Genomic DNA, 19,590 nt, shown 5'->3' on the forward strand with positions numbered 1-19,590 from the left:
CTTCAAAATCCTCCCCCTTATGAAATCAAATAAATGTTCATCTATATCTGCTTCTTGTTACCATCCCAGCCTAATTCCTGACAGTGAGCTTTAATCCATGTTGAAGTTACTTTTGTGTATAATCCTTTCCCCACACTGCAAAAAAAAATCATCTAAGAACTATTTATTGACAAATTTACTTTTCCCTCTAGGTTTGAAATGCTAATTTTATCATATGCTAAATTTATATAGATATTTGAACCTATTTCAAGTTCTGCTCCAAATGTGCTCGTAATTAAGCTCTATTTTCCTGAGCTCCAAGTTAACCCATTTCTACTCTGCTGTGTGATGCTGAGGTGGGAACTCTGAACTACAATACTTCTTTGCCTGTTGATTTCAAGATTCACCAACAGGAGGCAGAGAAGCAATGAAGGTGGATAGAGGGTGGACAATAAGAGGGGTGGAGGACAGGAGACGATCCTTCCCAAAGGCTTGTTGTTTCTGTCTAAACAACCCCAGGCACAGCCCTTTGCCTCAGCAGCTACAGTTTCCAGCTTTTTCCCTGAAGTATCACAAAGTGGATAGAGGCCCCTGCCTCAAGTGGCAAGTTCCAGCTACCTGAGATCACCTGCTCTCAATCCTGAGTAGCAGCTAGGAACACCCCTTTCCTTGGAGTTTTGAATCCTGGCTCCAGGGAGCCTCTCCCCTAAACTTTGTGGAGAATCCAGAAATAAACCCGTGCACTTACAGTCAATGAACCTATGGCAAAGAAGGCTAAAATATACAGAGGAAGAAAAATAAAGTTTTCAATAAGTGATTTTGGGAAAACTGGACAACAACATGCAAAAGAATGAAGTTAGAACATTTTCTCATGCTGTATATTTTTTAAAAAACTCAAAGTGGATAAAAGTCCTAAATGTATGATCAGAAACCACAAAACTCCTCTTAGAGAACACAGGTAGTACACTCTTATAGAAAGCTTAGCAATTTTGTTTCACCTCAGCCAAGAAAAACAAAAGCAAAAGTAAACCAATGGGACCTAATCAAACCTAAAAGCTGCTGGCACAGAAAAAACTACCAACAAAATGAAAAGACAACCCATTGGAGTAAACGAGCTGTCTCATAAGGGTTAAAATCCAAAGTACACAAAGAACTCATAAAACTCAGTATCAAAAAACCAAAAGCCACTCAATTAAAAAATTGAGCAGAGGACTTCCCTGGTGATCTGATGGTTAAGAACCCACCTGCCCATGCAGGGGACACAGATTTGAACCTTGATCCAGGACGATCCCACATGCTGCAGAGCAACTAAGCCCATGCACCACAACCACGAGCCAGGGCTCTAGAGCCCATGAGCCACAACTACTGAAGCCCACAAACCCTAGACTCTGTGCTCTACAACCAGAGAAGCCACCACGATGAGAAGCCCGCATGCCACAACTAAGAGCAGCCCCCATTCACCCCAACTGAAAAAGCCCGCATGCAGTAATGAAGACCCAGCGTGGCCAAAAACAAATAAATAAATCTTTTTCTTTTAAATGAGCAGAGAACCTGAACAGGCATGTTTCCAACGACAAACAGATGGCCAACAGACACATGAAGAGATGCTCAACATCACAAATCATCAGGCAAACGCAAATAAAAACTACAATGAGATACCACCCCACATCTATCAGAATGCATGTATGCTCAGCTGCCTCAGTCATGTCCAACTCTTTGCGACCCCATAGACTGTAGCCCACCACACTCCTCTGTCCATGGGATTCTCCAGGCAAGAATACTGGAGTATTCTTCACTGGAGTGAGTTGCCATTCCTTTCTCCAGGGGATCTTCCCGACCCAGGGACTGAACTTAAGTCTCCAATATTGCAGGTGGATTCTTTACTACTGAGCCACCAGGGAAGAATGGCTATAGTTAAAAAGACAAGTAACAAATGTTGGCAAGGATGTGGAGAAAAGGGAACCCCCCTACACTGTTGGTGGGAATGTAAACTCATGCAACCATGATGGGAAACAGTATAAAGGTTCCTAAAAAAAAAATTAAAAACAGAACCACTACTAATGAAAAGAACAAAGAAGCAGAAGACCAAAAAGGAAAGAAAACACTTTCAACATTATAGACCAACTAGACCTACCAGATAGATTTTCCCACAGAAAACTCTATGTAACAGTAGAATACATACTCCTCTCCAATGCACAGGGATCATTTTCTAGGACAAACCATAGGCAAGACCATACTACAAAGCTCAACAAATTTAACAAAGGTTAAACTCATACAATATTTGTTCTCCCACTGAAACAAAATGAAAATAAAAGTTATCAACAGAATGAAATTTAGGAAATTCCAAGGACGTGAAAATTTTAAAACATGCTCCTAAATAACCATAGGTCAAAGAAATGACAGGTATATATCATAAAATGCTCTGATGTGAATGAAAACACAACATACTAAATCTTACAGGAAGTGGTGAAATAATGTTCAGAGGGACAATTATAACTATAAATACCTACATCAAAAAATCTCAAACCAACAACTCAGTCCTTCCATTCTTAAGACACTGAAAAAAGATGAGCAAAGTAAAAATAAAGCAGAAAAAAAAGAAAACAATAAAAATCAGAGTGGAAATTAATGTAACAGAGAAAAGAAAAATGAGAGATTCAACAAAACTGAAAGCTGGCTCTTTGAAAAACATCAACAATATTGACAAAACTTTAGCTAGACGGAAAGAAAGATTCAAAATACTAAAATTGGTAATTAAAGGGGGACACTGCTCCTGGTCTTAAAGAAGTAAAACTGATTCTAAAGGAATAGTATAAACTGTACTGTTGCTGTTTAATTGCTCAGTTGTGTCTGACTCTTTGTGGCCCCATGGACTGCAGCCTACCAGGTTCCTCTTGTCTATGGAATTTTAGAATACTGGAGTGGGTTGCCATTTCCTTCTCCAATAAACTATATAAATAACTTAAATGCGCAAATTACTAAAAAGATACACAAACTACTGAAACTGACACAAGAAAGAGAAAATGTGAATAAACCTATAATAAGCAGAGACTCAAACATTTTTTTAAATCCCACAAAGAAAAGCCCAGGCCCAGACGACTTCACTGATGAATCCACCGAACTTAAATAATACCAAGTCTTCAAAAATTCTTTCAAAAACGTAAGAGAAAAGCATAATTTCCAACTCATTCTATGAGACCAGAGACACCAAAACCTGACAAAGATATCCCAAGAAAGAAAACCACAGACCAGTATCTCTTACAAACATGGACACAAATATTCTCAACGAAATACAAGCAAACTCAATCCAACAATATATGAAAAAGATTATACACTATGCCCAAGTGGGATGTGTCTCAGGAATGAAAGGTTGATTCAAAAATCTGAAAAGTAATCGAATAAAGGTAAAAAACCACATGATCATCTGAGTAAGATACAGAAAAAGCATCTGACAAAATCCAACACCATTTCATGATTTAAAATATCCAACAAACCAGAAATAGTAGTAAATTTCTCAACCTGATAAAGGCTATCTATGAGAAACCTACAGTTTTAAGCCACCTGAAAAAAGACTAATCAGGAACCAGATATGGAGGATCCCTGTCACCACTTCTACTCAGCATTGTACTAAGGTTCTAGAAAGAGCAATGAGGCAATGAAATGGAACAAAAGGCATCCAGATTAGCAAAGAAGAAACTGCAGATGAACTAACTTGAAAGACTCATAATTCCCAATTTCAAAATTTCCATCATGGGCTTTCCTGGCGGTTTAGTGGTTAAGAATCCACCTGTAATGCAGGGGACATGGGTTCGACTCCTGGACCAGGAAGATTCCACATGCCAGGGGCCAACTAACTCCATGCACCACATCTACTGAGCCAACGCCCATCCTCTGCCACCATCAGGAGAATTACTGCATTGCAATGAAGAGCAGCCCTCGCTCTCTTTCTAGAGAAAAGATGACACAAACAGATGCAAAGATATACCATGTTCTCCAATTGGAAGATCAATATTGTCAAAATGACTATACTACTCAAAGCAATATGTAGATTTAATGCAAATTACCAATGGTATTTTCTACAGAACTAGAGAAAAAAATCTTAAAATTTGTATGGAAACACAAAAGGCCCCAAACAGCCAAAGCAATCTTGAGAAAGAAAAACAGAGCTGGAGGAATCAGGCTCCCTGACTTCAGACTATACTACAAAGATATAGTGATCAGAATAGTACGGTACTAGCATTTAACAAAGAAATACAGATCAATGGAACAGGCAGAAAGCCAAGAAATAAACCTATGTAACTATGGGCAATTAATCTACAGCAAAGGAAGAAAGTCTTTACAATGGAGAAAGGGCAGCCTCTTCCATAAATAGCGCTGATAAAATGGGACAGCTACATGTAAAAAAATGAAATTAAAGAACATTCTTTAACATCATACACAAAAATAAACTCAGAATGGATTAAAGACCTAAATGTTAGACCAGATAATATAAAACTCTTAGAGAAAAACATAGGCAGAACACTATCTGATATAAATCACAGCAATATCTTTTTCAATCCATCTCCTAGAATAATGAAAACAAAAAGAAAGCAAACAAATGGGACCTAGTTAAACGCAGAAGATTCTGTAGAGCAAAGCAAACCATAAACAAAAGGCAACCCAAAGAATGGGAGAAAATGTTTGCAAACCATGTGACCAACAAGGGATTAATCTCCAAAATTTACAAACAGGCCATATGACTCAATGTCTGAAAAAAAAAAAAAAACTTAATCAAAAAATGGGAAAAAAAACTCTAAAAAAACATTTATCCAAGGAGACACACAGATGGCCAAGAGGCACAGGAAAAGATACTCAATATAACTAATTATTAGAGAAATGCAAATCAAAACTACAATAAGATATCACCTCATACCAGTCAGAGTGGCCATCATCAATAAACGGCCAACAATAAATGGTGGAGAGGATGTGGAGGAAGAGGAACCTTCCTACACTGTTGGTGGGAATGTACTGGTACAGCCACTATGGAGAACAGTATGGAGGTTCCTTAAAAAACTAAAAACAGAGCTACCATATAATCCAGCAACCCTACTTCTGGGCCTATAACCAGAGAAAAACATGATTCAAAAGGATACATGCACCCAATGTTCAGCACCATTACAACAGCAAATACATGGAACCAATCTAAATGTCCAGTGACTGATGAATGGATAAAGAAGATGTGGTGTACATATACAATGGAGTATTTACTCAGCCATTAAAAAGAACTAAATAATGCCATTTGTGGTAACATGAATGGACCTGGAGATTATCATGCTAAATGAACTCAAATCAGACAAAGATAAATATCCTATGACATTACTCATATGCAGAATCCAAAACAACGATACGAATGAACTCATTTACAAAACAGAAACAGACTCACAAACTTAGAGAACAAATTTATGATTGCTAAAGGGAAAGGGTGTGGAGGAGGGATCGACTGGGAGTTTGGGACTGACATACACACAATGCTATATTCAAATTAGATAACGAACAAGGGCCTACTGTATAGCACAAGGAGCTCTGCTCAATACTCTGTAATAACCTAAACTGGAGAAGAATAGATACATGTATACATATATCTGATGCTGAGGCTGAACTCCAATACTTTGGCCACCTGATGTGAAGAACTGATTCATTTGAAAAGACCCTGATGCTGGGAAAGATTGAAGGCAGGAGGAGAAGGGGATGACAGAGGGTGAGACGGCTGGATGGCATCACCAACTCAATGGACATGAGTTTGAGTAAACTCCAGGAGCTGGTGATGGACAGGGAGGCCTGGCATGCTGCAGTCCACGGGGTCACAAGGAGTTGAACACAACTGAGCAACTGAACTGAACTGATATATACAACAACCACTTTGCTGTACACCTGAAACGAACAGGTTGTTAAGCACCTATACTCAAATATAAAATAAAAATTTTTAAGTCACATGAATCAAGCAAGAATATACAATGGAGAAAAGACAGTCTCTTCAATAAGAGGTGCTTGGAAAACTGGACAGCTACAGGGCTTCCCTGTGGCTCAGAGGTTAAATCGTCTTCCTGGAATGCAGGAAACCCGGGTTCGATCCCCGGGTCGGGAAGATCCCCTAGAGAAGGAAATGGCACCCCACTCCAGTATTCTTGCCTGGAGAATCCCATGGAGGGAGGAGCCTAGTAGGCTACAGTCCATGGGGTCGCAAAGAGTCGGACACAACTGAGCAACTTCACTTTCACATTTCACATGTAAAAGTATAAAACCAGAACACTTTCTAACACCAGACACAAAAATAAACTCAAAATGGAGTAAAGACGTAAAATAAGACCCATGACCTATAGTAAGATATGACACTATAAAGCTCTTAGAGGAAAACAGGAGGAACATTCTTCAACATAAATGGCATCAAGATCCTCTCTGACCCACCTTCTAGGGTAACTGAAATAAAAATAAACAAATGGGACCAAAACTTAAAAGCCCCTGCACAGAAAAGGAAACCATAAACAGGACACAAAGACAACCCTCAGACTGTGCGAAAATAATTGCAAATGAAACAAGAGACAAAGGATTAATCTCCAAAACATAGAAGCAGTTCATGAAGCTCGATATCAAAATAACAAACAACTCAATCGAAAAATGGGTGGAAGGCCAAAACAGGTATTTCTCCAAAGACTTATAGATGGTCAACAAACACATAAAAAGATGCTCAAAAAAAAAAAAGATGCTCAACATCCCTCCTTATTAAAGAAATGCAAATCAAACTACAAGGAGTTATCTCCACACACCAGTCAGAATGGCTATCATCAAACAATCTACAAATAATAACTACTGGAGAGGGTGTGGATAAAAGGGAACCCTCTTTTACTGTTGGTGGGACTGTAAACTGATATAACCACCACAGAGAACAGTACGAAGGTTCTGTAAAAACTCAAAATAGAACTACCATGTGACCCAGCAATCCCACTACTGGGCACAACCCTGAGAAAACCGAAATTCAAAAAGACACACGTGCCCCAACATTCACTGCAGCCCTATTTACAGTAGCCAGGACATGGAAGCAACCTAGATGTCTACAGAGAGATGAACACACAAAGAAGATGTGATACATGTATCAATGGAATATTACTCAGGCAGAAAAAGTGGCCAAACTGGGTCATGTGCAGTGATGTGGATGAACCCAGAGTCTGTCACACAGAGTGAAGTAAATGAGAAAAACAAATATCATACATTAACACATATATATGGAAACTAGATAAATGGTACTGATGACCTATCTGCAGGAGAGGAAGAGACAGATGTAGAGAACACACTTGTGCACACAGCAGGGAAGGAGAGAATGGAACAAATTGAGAAAGCAGTGCTGACATATACACACTACCATGGGTAAAACAGACAGCGAGCGGCAGTTTCTGCATAACACTGGGAGCCCGGCGCTCTGTAGTGACCTAGAGGGGTGGGATGCGGGTGGGAGGGAGGCTCAGGAGGGAGGGGATACGTGTATACGTACAGCTGATTCACAGTGTTGTACAGCAGAAACACCAAATTGTAAAGCAATTATCCTCCAGTTAAAAAACTGCTTTTTATAAATCACATGAATTGAACAGCATCTAATCAATAAACATTCCAGGAAAACAATGCCCATAATTGATTAAAATACGCAAGTTCCTTGAGTAATTTATGAAATAAAGTCTAAATAGAAACAAAGACAGAGAAATAGAGTGATTTAACCAATGCAATATTTTATTCCAGAACAAGAATCATTGCAGTTTTTCCTTTCTAGTTCTATATATCACCAATTCCTCAAGAAAAATGAAGCGTGAAGAATCATAAAACTGAAAGGCTTATATAGAATCTCAACTTCCTGAGCTGTAATACGAAACTAAAACAGGCTAAGAACGAAGAGTTTGACCAAGTCTTGGAGGTTTGATTCTGTATTTAAAACTGGATATTCAAAGATGAGATGAAAAGCAAAAAAGACATCTACTATGCCAAAATATCTTAGACCCACGACAGAGTTTCAAGGCCCTATGGATATTTAGGGGCTGGCACAAAGGCAGCAAAATCTGACTGTAAATGCCAATTACAGAAACCTTTCAAAGATAAAATTTAACTCACCGTCTGTGTCCTTAACCATATCAAGTTTAAGGGCCTTTGTTCCATCGAAGCAAAATGCCCGGATGGAATTCAATCCTAACAATAATGCATTCTGCTTTATTTTTTCTACTTTTTTGGATATTTTATCCAGTGCTATCACTTCTCCCTAAAAAAAAAAAGAAAAGAAACATAAAAAAGTGCAAATACAAAGGAATCATGAAAATTATCAAAAAAAAGATCTCATGAATAATTATACTCTTCCCCACTCTGTTTCCCCCAGTTCTAAAGGTGAATTCATCATTCAAATGTACACTAACTTTACATCAACTACCTATTAAGCATTTCCTTTTAAAGAACACAATCTTGCCAGATAATTTTCTTATAATGCCCATCTACTTTTACTCCACAGAACTCAAAACTGAACAGCAGTGTTAGCAATCTTCTCCCAGGTGGTACTAGTGGTAAAGAACCTGCCTGCCAATGCAGGAGATAGATGTAGGAGACATGGGTTCAATCCCTGGGTCTGGATGATCCCCTGGAGGAGAGCATGGCAGCCCACTACAGTGTTCTTGCCTGAGGAGCCTGGCGGGCTACAGCCCATGGGGTCACAGACTCAGACACAAATGAAGCGACTTACCACGCAAAGAAACTTTAAAATATCCATTTGAGATAAGTATTAAAATATCACCAATTTGATATGCCCTGCTCACCTCTGGAAGAGCATGTTTTTCTGAGACATTTGCCTTCTAGAACTCTGAGATGCAAACGAATGTTACTTGTAAAATCCAGCCTTTATCCCAGTACTTTCTGAGCTATGTACATGTAACAAAAATTCATGTGAATTCTGACAACTAAAGACAGAAAAATATAATCCTGTATCACAGCAAAATGTTCTGAACTATAAAAAAATAGTTCAAAAATAATTTTACATGGAAACACTTTAAGTCAAAATCAACAGGGACTTCCCTGGCAGTCCAGTGGTTAAGACTTCATGTTCCAAGGAGGCGGTGGCGGGGGGGGGGGTGGGGGGCGCAGGTTTGATCCCCAGCTGGGGAGCTAAGATCACACATGCAGCGGCGCAGCCAAAAAAAGAAAACATGAAAAAACAGAAATAATACTGCAAAAATTCAATACTTTAAAAATGGTCCATATAAAAAAAAATCTTTTAAAAAAGTCATTAAAGAGAAGAGGCTACAGTTTTCTGAACAGGCTGTGATATTCATAGTCAAAGCTATGGTATTTCCAGAAGTCATGTATGTGATGAGTTGGACCATAAAGAAGGCTGAGCACTGAAGAATTGAAGCTTTTGAACTGTGGTGTTGGAGAAGACTCTCGAGAGTCCCTTGGACTGCAAGGAGATCCAACCAGTCCATCCTAAAGGAAACCGGTCCTGAATATTCATTGGAAGGACTGATGCTGAAGCTCCAATACTTTGGCCACCTGATGCCAAGAACTGGCTCATTTGAAAAGACCCTGATGCTGGGAAAGATTGAAGGCGGGAGAAGGGGACGAAAGAGGATGAGATGGCTGGATGGCATCACTGACTCGATGGACATGAGTTTGAGCAAGCTCCGGGAGTTGGTGATGGACAGGGAAGCCTGGCGTGCTGCGGTCCATGAGGTCGCAAAGAGTCGGATGTGACTGAGCAACTGAACTGAACTGTGATATTCACATGGTATTTTAAAATACTCTGTGAAATGGTTCTGCAGAGATAGTGACACACACTGTTCATTGTATTTTGCTTTTTTTCCCTTCTTGTGTGACATATGCACTGACTGCATAGACTATACAGTACTGAAGATTTGCTGATCATGTTCCTGGAGGTGACACCGGGTTGAGCAGTCTGCACAGTTCCAATTAATACTGTGATGGACAGGAAAACCATTTCAAGCAAGTAGAACTGGAAAAGTAGGCAAAAACTACCAGAATAAGGTTCCAGTGTAACTACAATGAAGGAGAAAGTATGCTGGCTGAAGGCTGCTTTTACAGAAGTACGAGCCAGGAGGCTACACTTACACAGAGTCTGATTAACTACATTAAAACAAATCAACAATGACAACAAATCAAAAGCAGTAATGAAATCTGGGATTCAATTCTGACTCAGTTATTTCTATTCAGGTTCCAGGGGTGCTGGCCCACGGGGACATTGCCTAAACAGCCCCAATTTTTTAAGTCTTCACATATTCTCATCCTCTGCTGTTGACCTTTCAACACTCGGCTGGTCCCAGCTGGTCTCAGCCACTGGCCAATAGGATGACAGCAAAGGTAATGTAGGCAGAGATGCAAAAAGCACTCCAGCAGCATCCTTGTTCTGCATTGTCCTCTGCCACTGCTGATCATCACTACTACCCTCTGCTGGGCGAACACCCTGGCCCCACCGGAAGCTGAGAGACGCAGGAACCAGAAGCAAGACACTCCAGTGGCCTCAGCTGAGCCAATGCCATCCAACCCAAGTGGGTGAGCCCATCAAGGTCATCAGAACCTCTGGCTAACCCATCACTGACCCAGTGCTAGAGCCAGGCAGGCTGGGATCAACTGAATCACACAGACTCCAGAATGGACTCAGGAGTAAGCCGTAAGCCACCCAGGCTGTGTGGCTGCTTTTAAACAAAGCTGATGCTAAAGCCAAAGGCCACCTGATATGAAGAGCCAATTCACTGGAAAAGACCCTGATGCTGGGAAAGACTGAACGCAGGAGGAGAAGGGAACAACAGAGGATGCGATGTCTGGATGGCATCAGTAACTGAATTTGAGCAAACTTCAGGAGATAGTGACGGACAGGGAAGCCTGGTGTGCTGCAGTCCATGGGGTCGCAAAGAGCTGAACACGACTGAGGAACTGAACAACATGGCTGATTTTTCCCTGCCAAATGCACTCCTTGCAGAATCCTCCCAATCCAGCAGCTCTGTTTCTCTAGGTTCTCTGGCCAAAACCCTAAGGAGTCACCCTCAGTTACTCTCTCATTTCACAACCCACGTCCAACCCACCAACAACTCCTAACAGCTCCAGCTTGAAAATATAGCCAGAACCTGCCCAACTTCTCACCCGCTCTGTGATGTCCCCTGACCTACTGTCTCCTAAGTGGTCTCTCTGCATCTATTCCGCCCTCTTACAGCTTGTCTGAGGCCTTGGCCAATGTAAGAAGCAATCTCCCATCTCTGGAGCAGGTGTGAAGTCCCCTCAGACCCTGGCAAAGCTCCTCCACCAAAATGCCTCGGGCCTGACCCCATTTCTCTGATTCTCTCCCTCGTCACTTAGTCCACACAGCAAAACTACTTCAGGTTCCCCATAAAAGTCAAGACAGCCTCCAGCCTCAGCACATTCACCCTTATGATTTCCTCTCACTGGAACATCCTTCACACCTGTAAATCTTCCCCAAATACCACCTTCGCAGGGGGGCTCTCCCTTGCTACCCACATGAAACTGCAAACTCACTCTCCCGTCTCGCCATATTCCCAAGCCCCAGGGCCCTCCCTTTGTGTTTCACCACAGCCCTCACCACAATTACATATGCCTTATCTTCTACTCATTTGTTATCTGTGTCCCTTTACTGGAGCGTAAGCTCCATGAAGAAGGACATTTTGGTCACTCTGGTTTATTGGTGTACCCCAGTACTCATCGTAAGGATAAGTCTTTTTTAAAATCAGTCCAGCAATCAATTAAAATCTGACTCTTGATCAAGAAAGCTATAAGTTCATTGCCTCATTTTAGATCCCTTTGCTGTCCACCTGAAACTATCACAACATTATTAATCAGCTACACTCCAATATAAAATAATTTTTTGAAGAAATAAAGCTATTGTAACTGAAGCTACTAGCATGTATATTTTAGGAACCATCTGGTTTTATGGAATTTGAAACAAACAGGAAAGGTAACATCAACTTGCAAACTTTTCTTGAGCTGAAGAATCTCAGTTGAAGCACAGAGTGGGTTACAAAGCCACAAGCAAATATGCACATGAAGGAAAAAGCAGTAAAATCTGAGCTACAGTTACCCAAGGACAGACTTCTCTTTCATGACAGGGACACAGTGCACCATGGGCAGTTCTGCACACGGACGGCCTCACCTGATCGTGCATCAGTGCTGCAATGTGTGTTGTTTTGCCTCCGGGTGCTGCACACAAATCTAGAATCTTCTCTCCAGGCTGAGGATCCAGAACATGGCTTACTACAGCAGATGGCAAATTCTATAAGGAAAAAATAAAATGATCAGCTGTCAGTGACTCTAGATCACTTTAAATTTCAGAAACAGAGAAAGTAGAGATTACTGGAGGGACTTCTGTGCTTAAGAATCTGCCTGCCAACGCTGAGGACATAGGTTCGATCCCTGGTCCAGAAGATCCCACTTGCCGCAGAGCAACTAAACTGGCACACCGCAGCTAGAGAGTAGCCCCCGCACCACAATGAGATAAAGCTCATGCTCAGTAACAAAGACCCAGAGCAGCCATGAAAAAACAAATAATTTTAAGAAGAGATTACCAGAGGTAACCCAGTACAACATCCTCAGCCAAGAGTATGTTTATTGTAAACATACCAGTGTCAGAAAATTCTCAATTTCCCAGAGTATCTTGTGATCTCACAAGGCATCCATACACACACACACACACACATATGACGCATTTCCCCAACCAATTCACCAAAAAATGCACACTGTCCTTTTTCAATTCAGTGGTTCTCAACATTCTGAAAGCAAGATATGTCTTATAAGTGTGAAAAAGCTTTGTATCTTTACCCAGAAAATGTACAAAACCTTGCCATATGAGATGCTTTGCTAATTCCGACCGAAGAATCTTCGTTTTATGCCACTGATGCCTCTTAAAGGCATATCTGGGTTCCTATCTCCCCACCATGACCACACTTCAGCAACAGAAAGTGAAAACATTTTAGCTATTTCTGGTTAGCACTCACAAGTATATTATGAAAGATTACACAAACCAAAAGTATCTCCATTTATAGGTATAAATTTTTATTAAATTAACACATTATTAGTATTCATTATATAAAGACTGGAGGATGATGGGTCAGTCTTCAGTATGATAGAATAACATTACATAATCATTTATTTTAAAAATTGCTTGGCAGGAAAAAAAATAAGAGGTTAAGAAACATAGGGCTATTTTTTATTTATTCATTTTTTTAGTGTTTCAGGCCACACCAAGAGGCATCCAGGGATTGGATCTGTACCCCCTCCTCTGTGAGCATGAAGTCATAACCACTGGACCACCAGGGAAATCCAACATGTGTGCTATTTTTTAAGTTCAAAGGTTTCCATTCATTCTTACGCTGAAACACATCGATTCATAGGTACTCAGAAATTTGAGAGGGTTACAATGCTCAAGTAAATCCAAGATCACCCCTTCAAAAGAGAAAACCAATGGTGAGGAAGGAGACACAGACAAGCAAGCTCTCCTTCTCTCTGTGCACAGAAGGGCGTATACCGAGTATTAAGACCAACGCACATGTCAGCGCTCTGCAGCCTCAGTGTCGTGTGGCTGATGACAGGATTTTTACCAAATGTATTTAAAGTGCTGTTTCACTGGCCATTGAAATTCAGAGCTTTTTTGCTTATTACAATGCCACCTGAAAAAGGAAACAGACCAGCGCAGCAAAGCTGACAGGGAGCTCTCATTTGGGTGATCAGCCTAGCCAACGTGGTCACATAGCGTGGTCGTCCACAGTGCCCAGTAAAGGGTCTTCTTGAAGAAGCCAGCACTCTCTGACCAGGTCTGCGTTAACTAGAGAAAGTCTGACCTCCCTGCCCAGGAAAAGGCAATGCTGGAAAGGGTGCTCGCTATTTCCCAAGCTGATGATGTAATAGATGACTGTTTCAAAAAGCTGCAGGTGCACAGCCTCAACCAAGAAGGTACCTGGGATATAGCTGCAATTTCGGCTTTTTATGCCATGTCCAATCATCTTGCTCATTTTGTCAATCTTGTTCCCAACAAAGAATTCTATTGGATGGGCTAAACCAATGATGTTGAAGACACCAGGAGTGAACCTGCTGCTCACAAAATATAAAGACCTGAACGGAAAGATCAATGTTTACATTTCTAACACGTTACATCACAGGACACCACTTGGGAAGTAATTTTTTTTTTTTAAATGTTGAATCAATGGATAGGAAAGAAAGCAAATAAATCTGTCCACTGCCTGCTTGATGAGATAGATCCTAAGGAACATTCGACATCTGGGTCTAGGGAAACCTTTTACGTTTTCACTTTTGTCGTGATCTGAAAGGAACATCGGGAGCAAAGGAGTTCAGACGACGCTTAAGGTATTTCTGATGAACTGATTGACATCTGTGACTTTCAGCAACAGCTGAACATTTTTTAGCTTTTAAAAAATACAGCTACATAGAAAATGGTCTATACAGACTGTGGTTTGAAATAAATTCCTTGTTAACACGATGGTATTTAAAGGCTCTGAGGACTTCCCTGGTGGCACAGCGGATAGGAATCCACTGCCAATCCAGGGGACACGGGTTCAATCCCTGGTATGGGAAGACTCCATGTGCCACAGAGACTAAGCCCATGTGCAACAACTCCTGAAGCCTGTGCCCACAACAAAAGAAGGCACCACAATGAGAAGCTGGCACACCACAACTAGAGCGTGGCCCTCACTCACCACAACTAGAGAAAAGCCCACACAGCAAAGAACACTCAACACAGCCAAAAATAAACATTTTTTTAATTGTTAAAAAAAAAAGCGGGGGTGGTAAAGGCACTGGAAGGCAGTGGGGAAATAAAAGCAGGCACAAAGTTATTCTTTCTTTACTGCCTTCTCCATTTAACCTCCAGCGATTTTTGCTTGTTCACTGAAAGGTCTTAAAATCGTGGTCATCTCAATGGAATTTTAGTCCTTGTGTAGTTTCTTCTTATTTTAGGTTTTAGTAAAAATTATTTCAAACAAGAGAGCACTCACATTTTAAGTGTAAGAAAAAAGCCAAAATCTGACACACTACTAAATGACTTGTTCTATGTGTTACAAATATCACTGCCTTAAGTTAGTGGCCATCTTAAACTTTTCAGGAATCATTTTCATTTATCTGACAGAGATACATGCAAATCCATAAAATGTTTCTGTTTCTACTTGACTTCTTTCAGTTCAGTTCAGTAGTTCAGTCGTGTCCAACTCTTTGCAACACCATGGACTGCAGCACACCAGGCCTCCCTGTCCATCACCAACTCCCGGAATTTAATCAAACTCATGTCCATTGAGCCAGTGATGCCATCCAACCATCTCATCCTCTGTCATCCCCTTCTCCTCCCGCCTTCAATCTTTCCCAGCATCAGGGTCTTTTCCAATGAGTCAGTTCTTCGCATCAGGTGGCCAAAGTATTGGAGTATCAGCTTCAGCACTAGTCCTTCTAATGAATATTCAGGATTGATTTCCTTTAGGATGGACTGGCTGGATCTCCTTGCAGTCTAAGGGACTCTCAAGAGTCTTCTTCAACACCACAGTTCAAAAGCATCAATTCTTTAGCCTTCAACTTTCTTTATAGTCCAACTCTCACATCCATACATGACTACTGGAAAAACCAAAGTTTTGACTAGATGGACCTCTATTGGCAAAGTAATGTCTCTGCTTTTTAATATGCTGTCTAGGTTGATCATAACTTTTCTTCCAAGGAATAAGCATCTTTTCATTTCATGGCTGCAGTCACCATCTGCAGTGATTTTGGAGCCCAGAAATATAAAAGTGTGTCACTGTTTCCACTGTTTCCCCATCTATTTCCCATGAAGTGATGGGATCAGATGCCATGATCTTAGTTTTCTGAATGTTGAGCTTTAAGCCAACTTTTTCACTCTCCTCTTTCACTTGCATCAAGAGGCTCTTTGGTTCTTCTTTACTTTCTGCCATAAGGGTGGTGTCATCTGCATATCTGAGGTTATTGAGATTTCTCCCGGCAATCTTGATTCCAGCTTGTGCTTCTTCCAGCCCAGCATTTCTCATGATGTACTCTGCATAGAAGTTAAACAAGCAGGGTGACAATATACAGCCTTGATGTACTCCTTTCCTTATTTGGAACCAGTCTGTTGTTCCATGTCCAGTTCTAACTGTTGCTTCCTGACCTGCATATAGGTTTCTCAAGAGGCAGGTCAGGTGGTCTGGTATTCCCATCTCTTTCAGAATTTTCCACAGCCTGTTCTGATACACACTGTCAAAGGCTTTGGCATAGTCAATAAAGTAGAAATAGATGTTTTTCTGGAACTCTCTTGCTTTTTCCATGATCCAGAGGATGTTGGCAGTTTGATCTCTGGTTCCTCTGCCTTTTCTAAAACCAGCTTGAACATGTGCAAGTTCATGGTTCACATACTATTGAAGCCTGCCTTGGAGAATTTTGAGCATTACTTTACTAGCATGTGAGATGAGTACAATTGTGCGGTAGTTTGAGCATTCTTTGGCATTGCCTTTCTTTGGGACTGGAATGAAAACTGACCTTTTCTAGTCCTGTGGCCACTGCTGAGTTTTACAAATTTGCTGGCATACTGAGTGCAGCACGTTCACATCATCATCTTTTAGGATTTGAAAGAGCTCAACTAGAATTCCATCACTTTCATTAGCTTTGCTCGTAGTGATGCTTCCTAAGGCCCACCTGACTTCACATTCCAGGGTGTTTGGCTCTAGGTAAGTGATCACACAATCGTGATTATGTTGCTCATGAAGATCTTTTTTGTACAGTTCTTCTGTGTATTCTTGCCACCTCTTCTTAATATCTTCTGCTTCTGTTAGGTCCATACCATTTCTGTCCTTTATTGTGCCCATCTTTGCATGAAATGTTCCCTTGGTATCTCTAACTTTCTTGAAGAAATCTCTAGTCTTTCCCATTCTATTGTTTTCCTCTATTTCTTTGCACTGATCACAGAGGAAGGCTTTCTTATCTCTCCTTGCTATTCTTTGGAACTCTGCATTCATATTGTTAAATCTTTCCTCTTCTCCATCTTATATTGGAAATAATAACAACAGTAATGATAAATACTGCCACCTAACCAGTAGATTGTAACAAATCATATCAGTTACTGTATATGAAAGTACATCATAAACTAGATAAAGCAAAACAAATTGTTATATCACAGCAATTGATAACCATCTGACCAAAATCTGCTAATAGTAAACCATTGGAATCTCACAGTCACATGTGGAACACTAATATGTATAGCAAATGCATGCATTATTTAAGGATTAATATGCTGAGATGGAAAGCAATCATTACAATAAGCTATTAAAACAATGTTGGGCAAAGAGGGAAAACGTAGTTAAAAATCTCAGCTTTTTCTTGCTACCAAAGGTAGATCAGAAAATATAAAAAATACACTGCAAAAAAAAATGTGAACAGAATCAAAACAAATCCTTAGATTTCAAATAATTCACTGAGGGATATTTCAATGTCACTAAAATTTGTTTTTACAAACACTTACCTGTAAAAATAAGTAGCTGGGCAGGACATTATCAAACGAAGGACTGAGATACACTGGCTCTGTCATTCTTACGCCCACACCTCTGAAAAATGGAAATCTAATATTACTCAGTGTAAATTAAACAGTCTAATCAAATGGCATCGCCAACTCAATGGACACAGGTTTGAGCAAGCTCCAGGAGACGGGGAAGGACAGGGAAACCCGGCGTGCTGCAGTCCATGGGGCCGTGAAGAGTCAGACATGACTCAAGAGACTGAACAAGACAAACTCCACTTCTAGGAATACACTCAACTGGTATGTCAAATGTAAGATGTTCCACCTTTTAAAAACCTTTTTCTATTCAACACAAGATACTTAAGAGTATTCCTGTGGATTATTTCTGGATTTTTACCCAAAATAGAGAAGGCCACTGGGAGCACTAAAAAGGATAAAGACACATTAGGTACCACTGCATTTAGAGATGTGAATAGACTAAAAAGCAAAGACCCTCTGAGTCTTTACTCACTGATGCATTCTCATCTTTGGGAGTAGATTTATGACCACTGTTATTGCCCTTTCGATTCAATAAACATTTTGTGAAAGCTTCATTTGGCCAGCCACTATGCTCAGTATTTGTATGAAAAATAAAAATCTATGTAAGAATCACACTGGTGGTAAGCCATTACAAACGTGCCTCCCTGCTTCCCTCTCAACTCTTTAGAGAGTAACTGCCCAGTGCTGACACAATCCGTGGGCTGACCTTTACCACCTGTCCCTACTGTGAGTGGCGGTGGAACTGACCACAGAAGGAATGGCCAGGAACCAGGACAGCACAGGGGAAAGGGATCCACCAAAACAGATACTGCAGTCAGAAAGACTCTCAGAGTCTCTCCAGAGAACACGAGTACACTGTTTGAGAAAAGCCAAGCATGGCCAGGTCCACAGGCTACACCAGAGGGAGAGAGGACAAGGGGGAATCGACGTGCTGTTGCAAGGATTAGAGACCACAGAAGGAAGCACAGTCTGATCATAAAGGCAAAGACAAGAATCAGGACATGGGGCTTCTCCGGTAGCTCAGTGGTAAAGAATCTGCCTGCCAGTGCAGGGGACCCAGGTTCAATCCCTGATCCGGAAAGATCCCGCATGCCATGGGACAACTAAGCCCATGTGCCACAGCTACTGAAGCCCTCATGCCCTGGAGCCCGTGCTCCACAACGAGAGAGGACACTGCAATGAGAAGCCTGCATACTGCAATTAGAGAGCAGCCCATGCCCTCTGCAAATGAAGAAAAGCCCATCCAGCAAAAACAAAGAGCCAACACAGCCAAAAATAAATTAAAAATTAAAAAAGAATCAGGATTGAATGAGTTCAAGGGTACAAGCAGAGAAGAGTCCAGGGCAGCAGAACAAGACCAGAGCCTATAGACACAGCAGGGAGACGAGCTCAGAGCTTATGAACTGGGCTGGGCAGAGAAGCACCTACACAGACGGTGTGGACCCTACTTGCTGTAGGCAGGTGGGCTAATTCTACTCACAACACTTCTGACAACAAATGTGTGGGGTTCTTTCTCACACCCAGCAACTCTCAATCTCTCTGGACACCAAGTGGATAACCTACAATTCAGTTCCCTTCTGACAGACTGCCTGGGGTCATCGTCAGAATCCACCGGTTCAGTCCAACAAGACTGGACCCGAGCTGGGTGCCAACTGCACTGCCCAGGCCGCCACCTGGCTGTGAACGGGGAGATCACAAGACTCTCGCCTCAGCTTCAACAGTTTACCAGAAGGACTCACACAACTCCAGAGAATAGTGTATTTATGATTACCAGTTGATTATGAAGGATACAACCAGACAAAAGGGATGCGGGGCAAGTTACGGGAGGGGGCACGGAGGCACCGCCCTCTCAGCACCTGGATGTGTTCACCAACCTGGAAAGTGTCCAAGCCCTGTCCTTCACTGGTTTTTAGGGAGACTTCATCACACTGTTGTTGTTGTGTAGCTGCTCAGTTGGCCCAACTCTTTTGTAGCTCCATGAACTGCAGCCCGCCAGGCTCCTCTGTCCATGGGATTTCCCAGGCAAGAAAACTGGAGTGAGTTGCCCT

General features: G+C 41.3%; 1 protein-coding gene across 4 annotated transcripts in view; it reads right to left on the bottom strand.

Moving 5' to 3' along the window:
* Nucleotides 1-19,590, bottom strand: part of NSUN6 (NOP2/Sun RNA methyltransferase 6) — an 87,869-nt gene that overhangs the window by 24,439 nt on the left and 43,840 nt on the right. For all 4 annotated transcript variants that reach the window (XM_015473985.3, XM_005214187.5, XM_059892535.1 and 1 more), the window contains 3 exon segments: nucleotides 17,510-17,591; nucleotides 12,158-12,277; nucleotides 8,113-8,257 (listed from right to left, as the gene is read on the bottom strand). In XM_015473985.3, the coding sequence (XP_015329471.2) occupies nucleotides 8,113-8,257; nucleotides 12,158-12,277; nucleotides 17,510-17,591 (347 nt within the window).

Source organism: Bos taurus, chromosome 13, assembly GCF_002263795.3.
Source record: "Bos taurus isolate L1 Dominette 01449 registration number 42190680 breed Hereford chromosome 13, ARS-UCD2.0, whole genome shotgun sequence".
Taxonomy (NCBI): Eukaryota; Metazoa; Chordata; class Mammalia; order Artiodactyla; family Bovidae; genus Bos; species Bos taurus.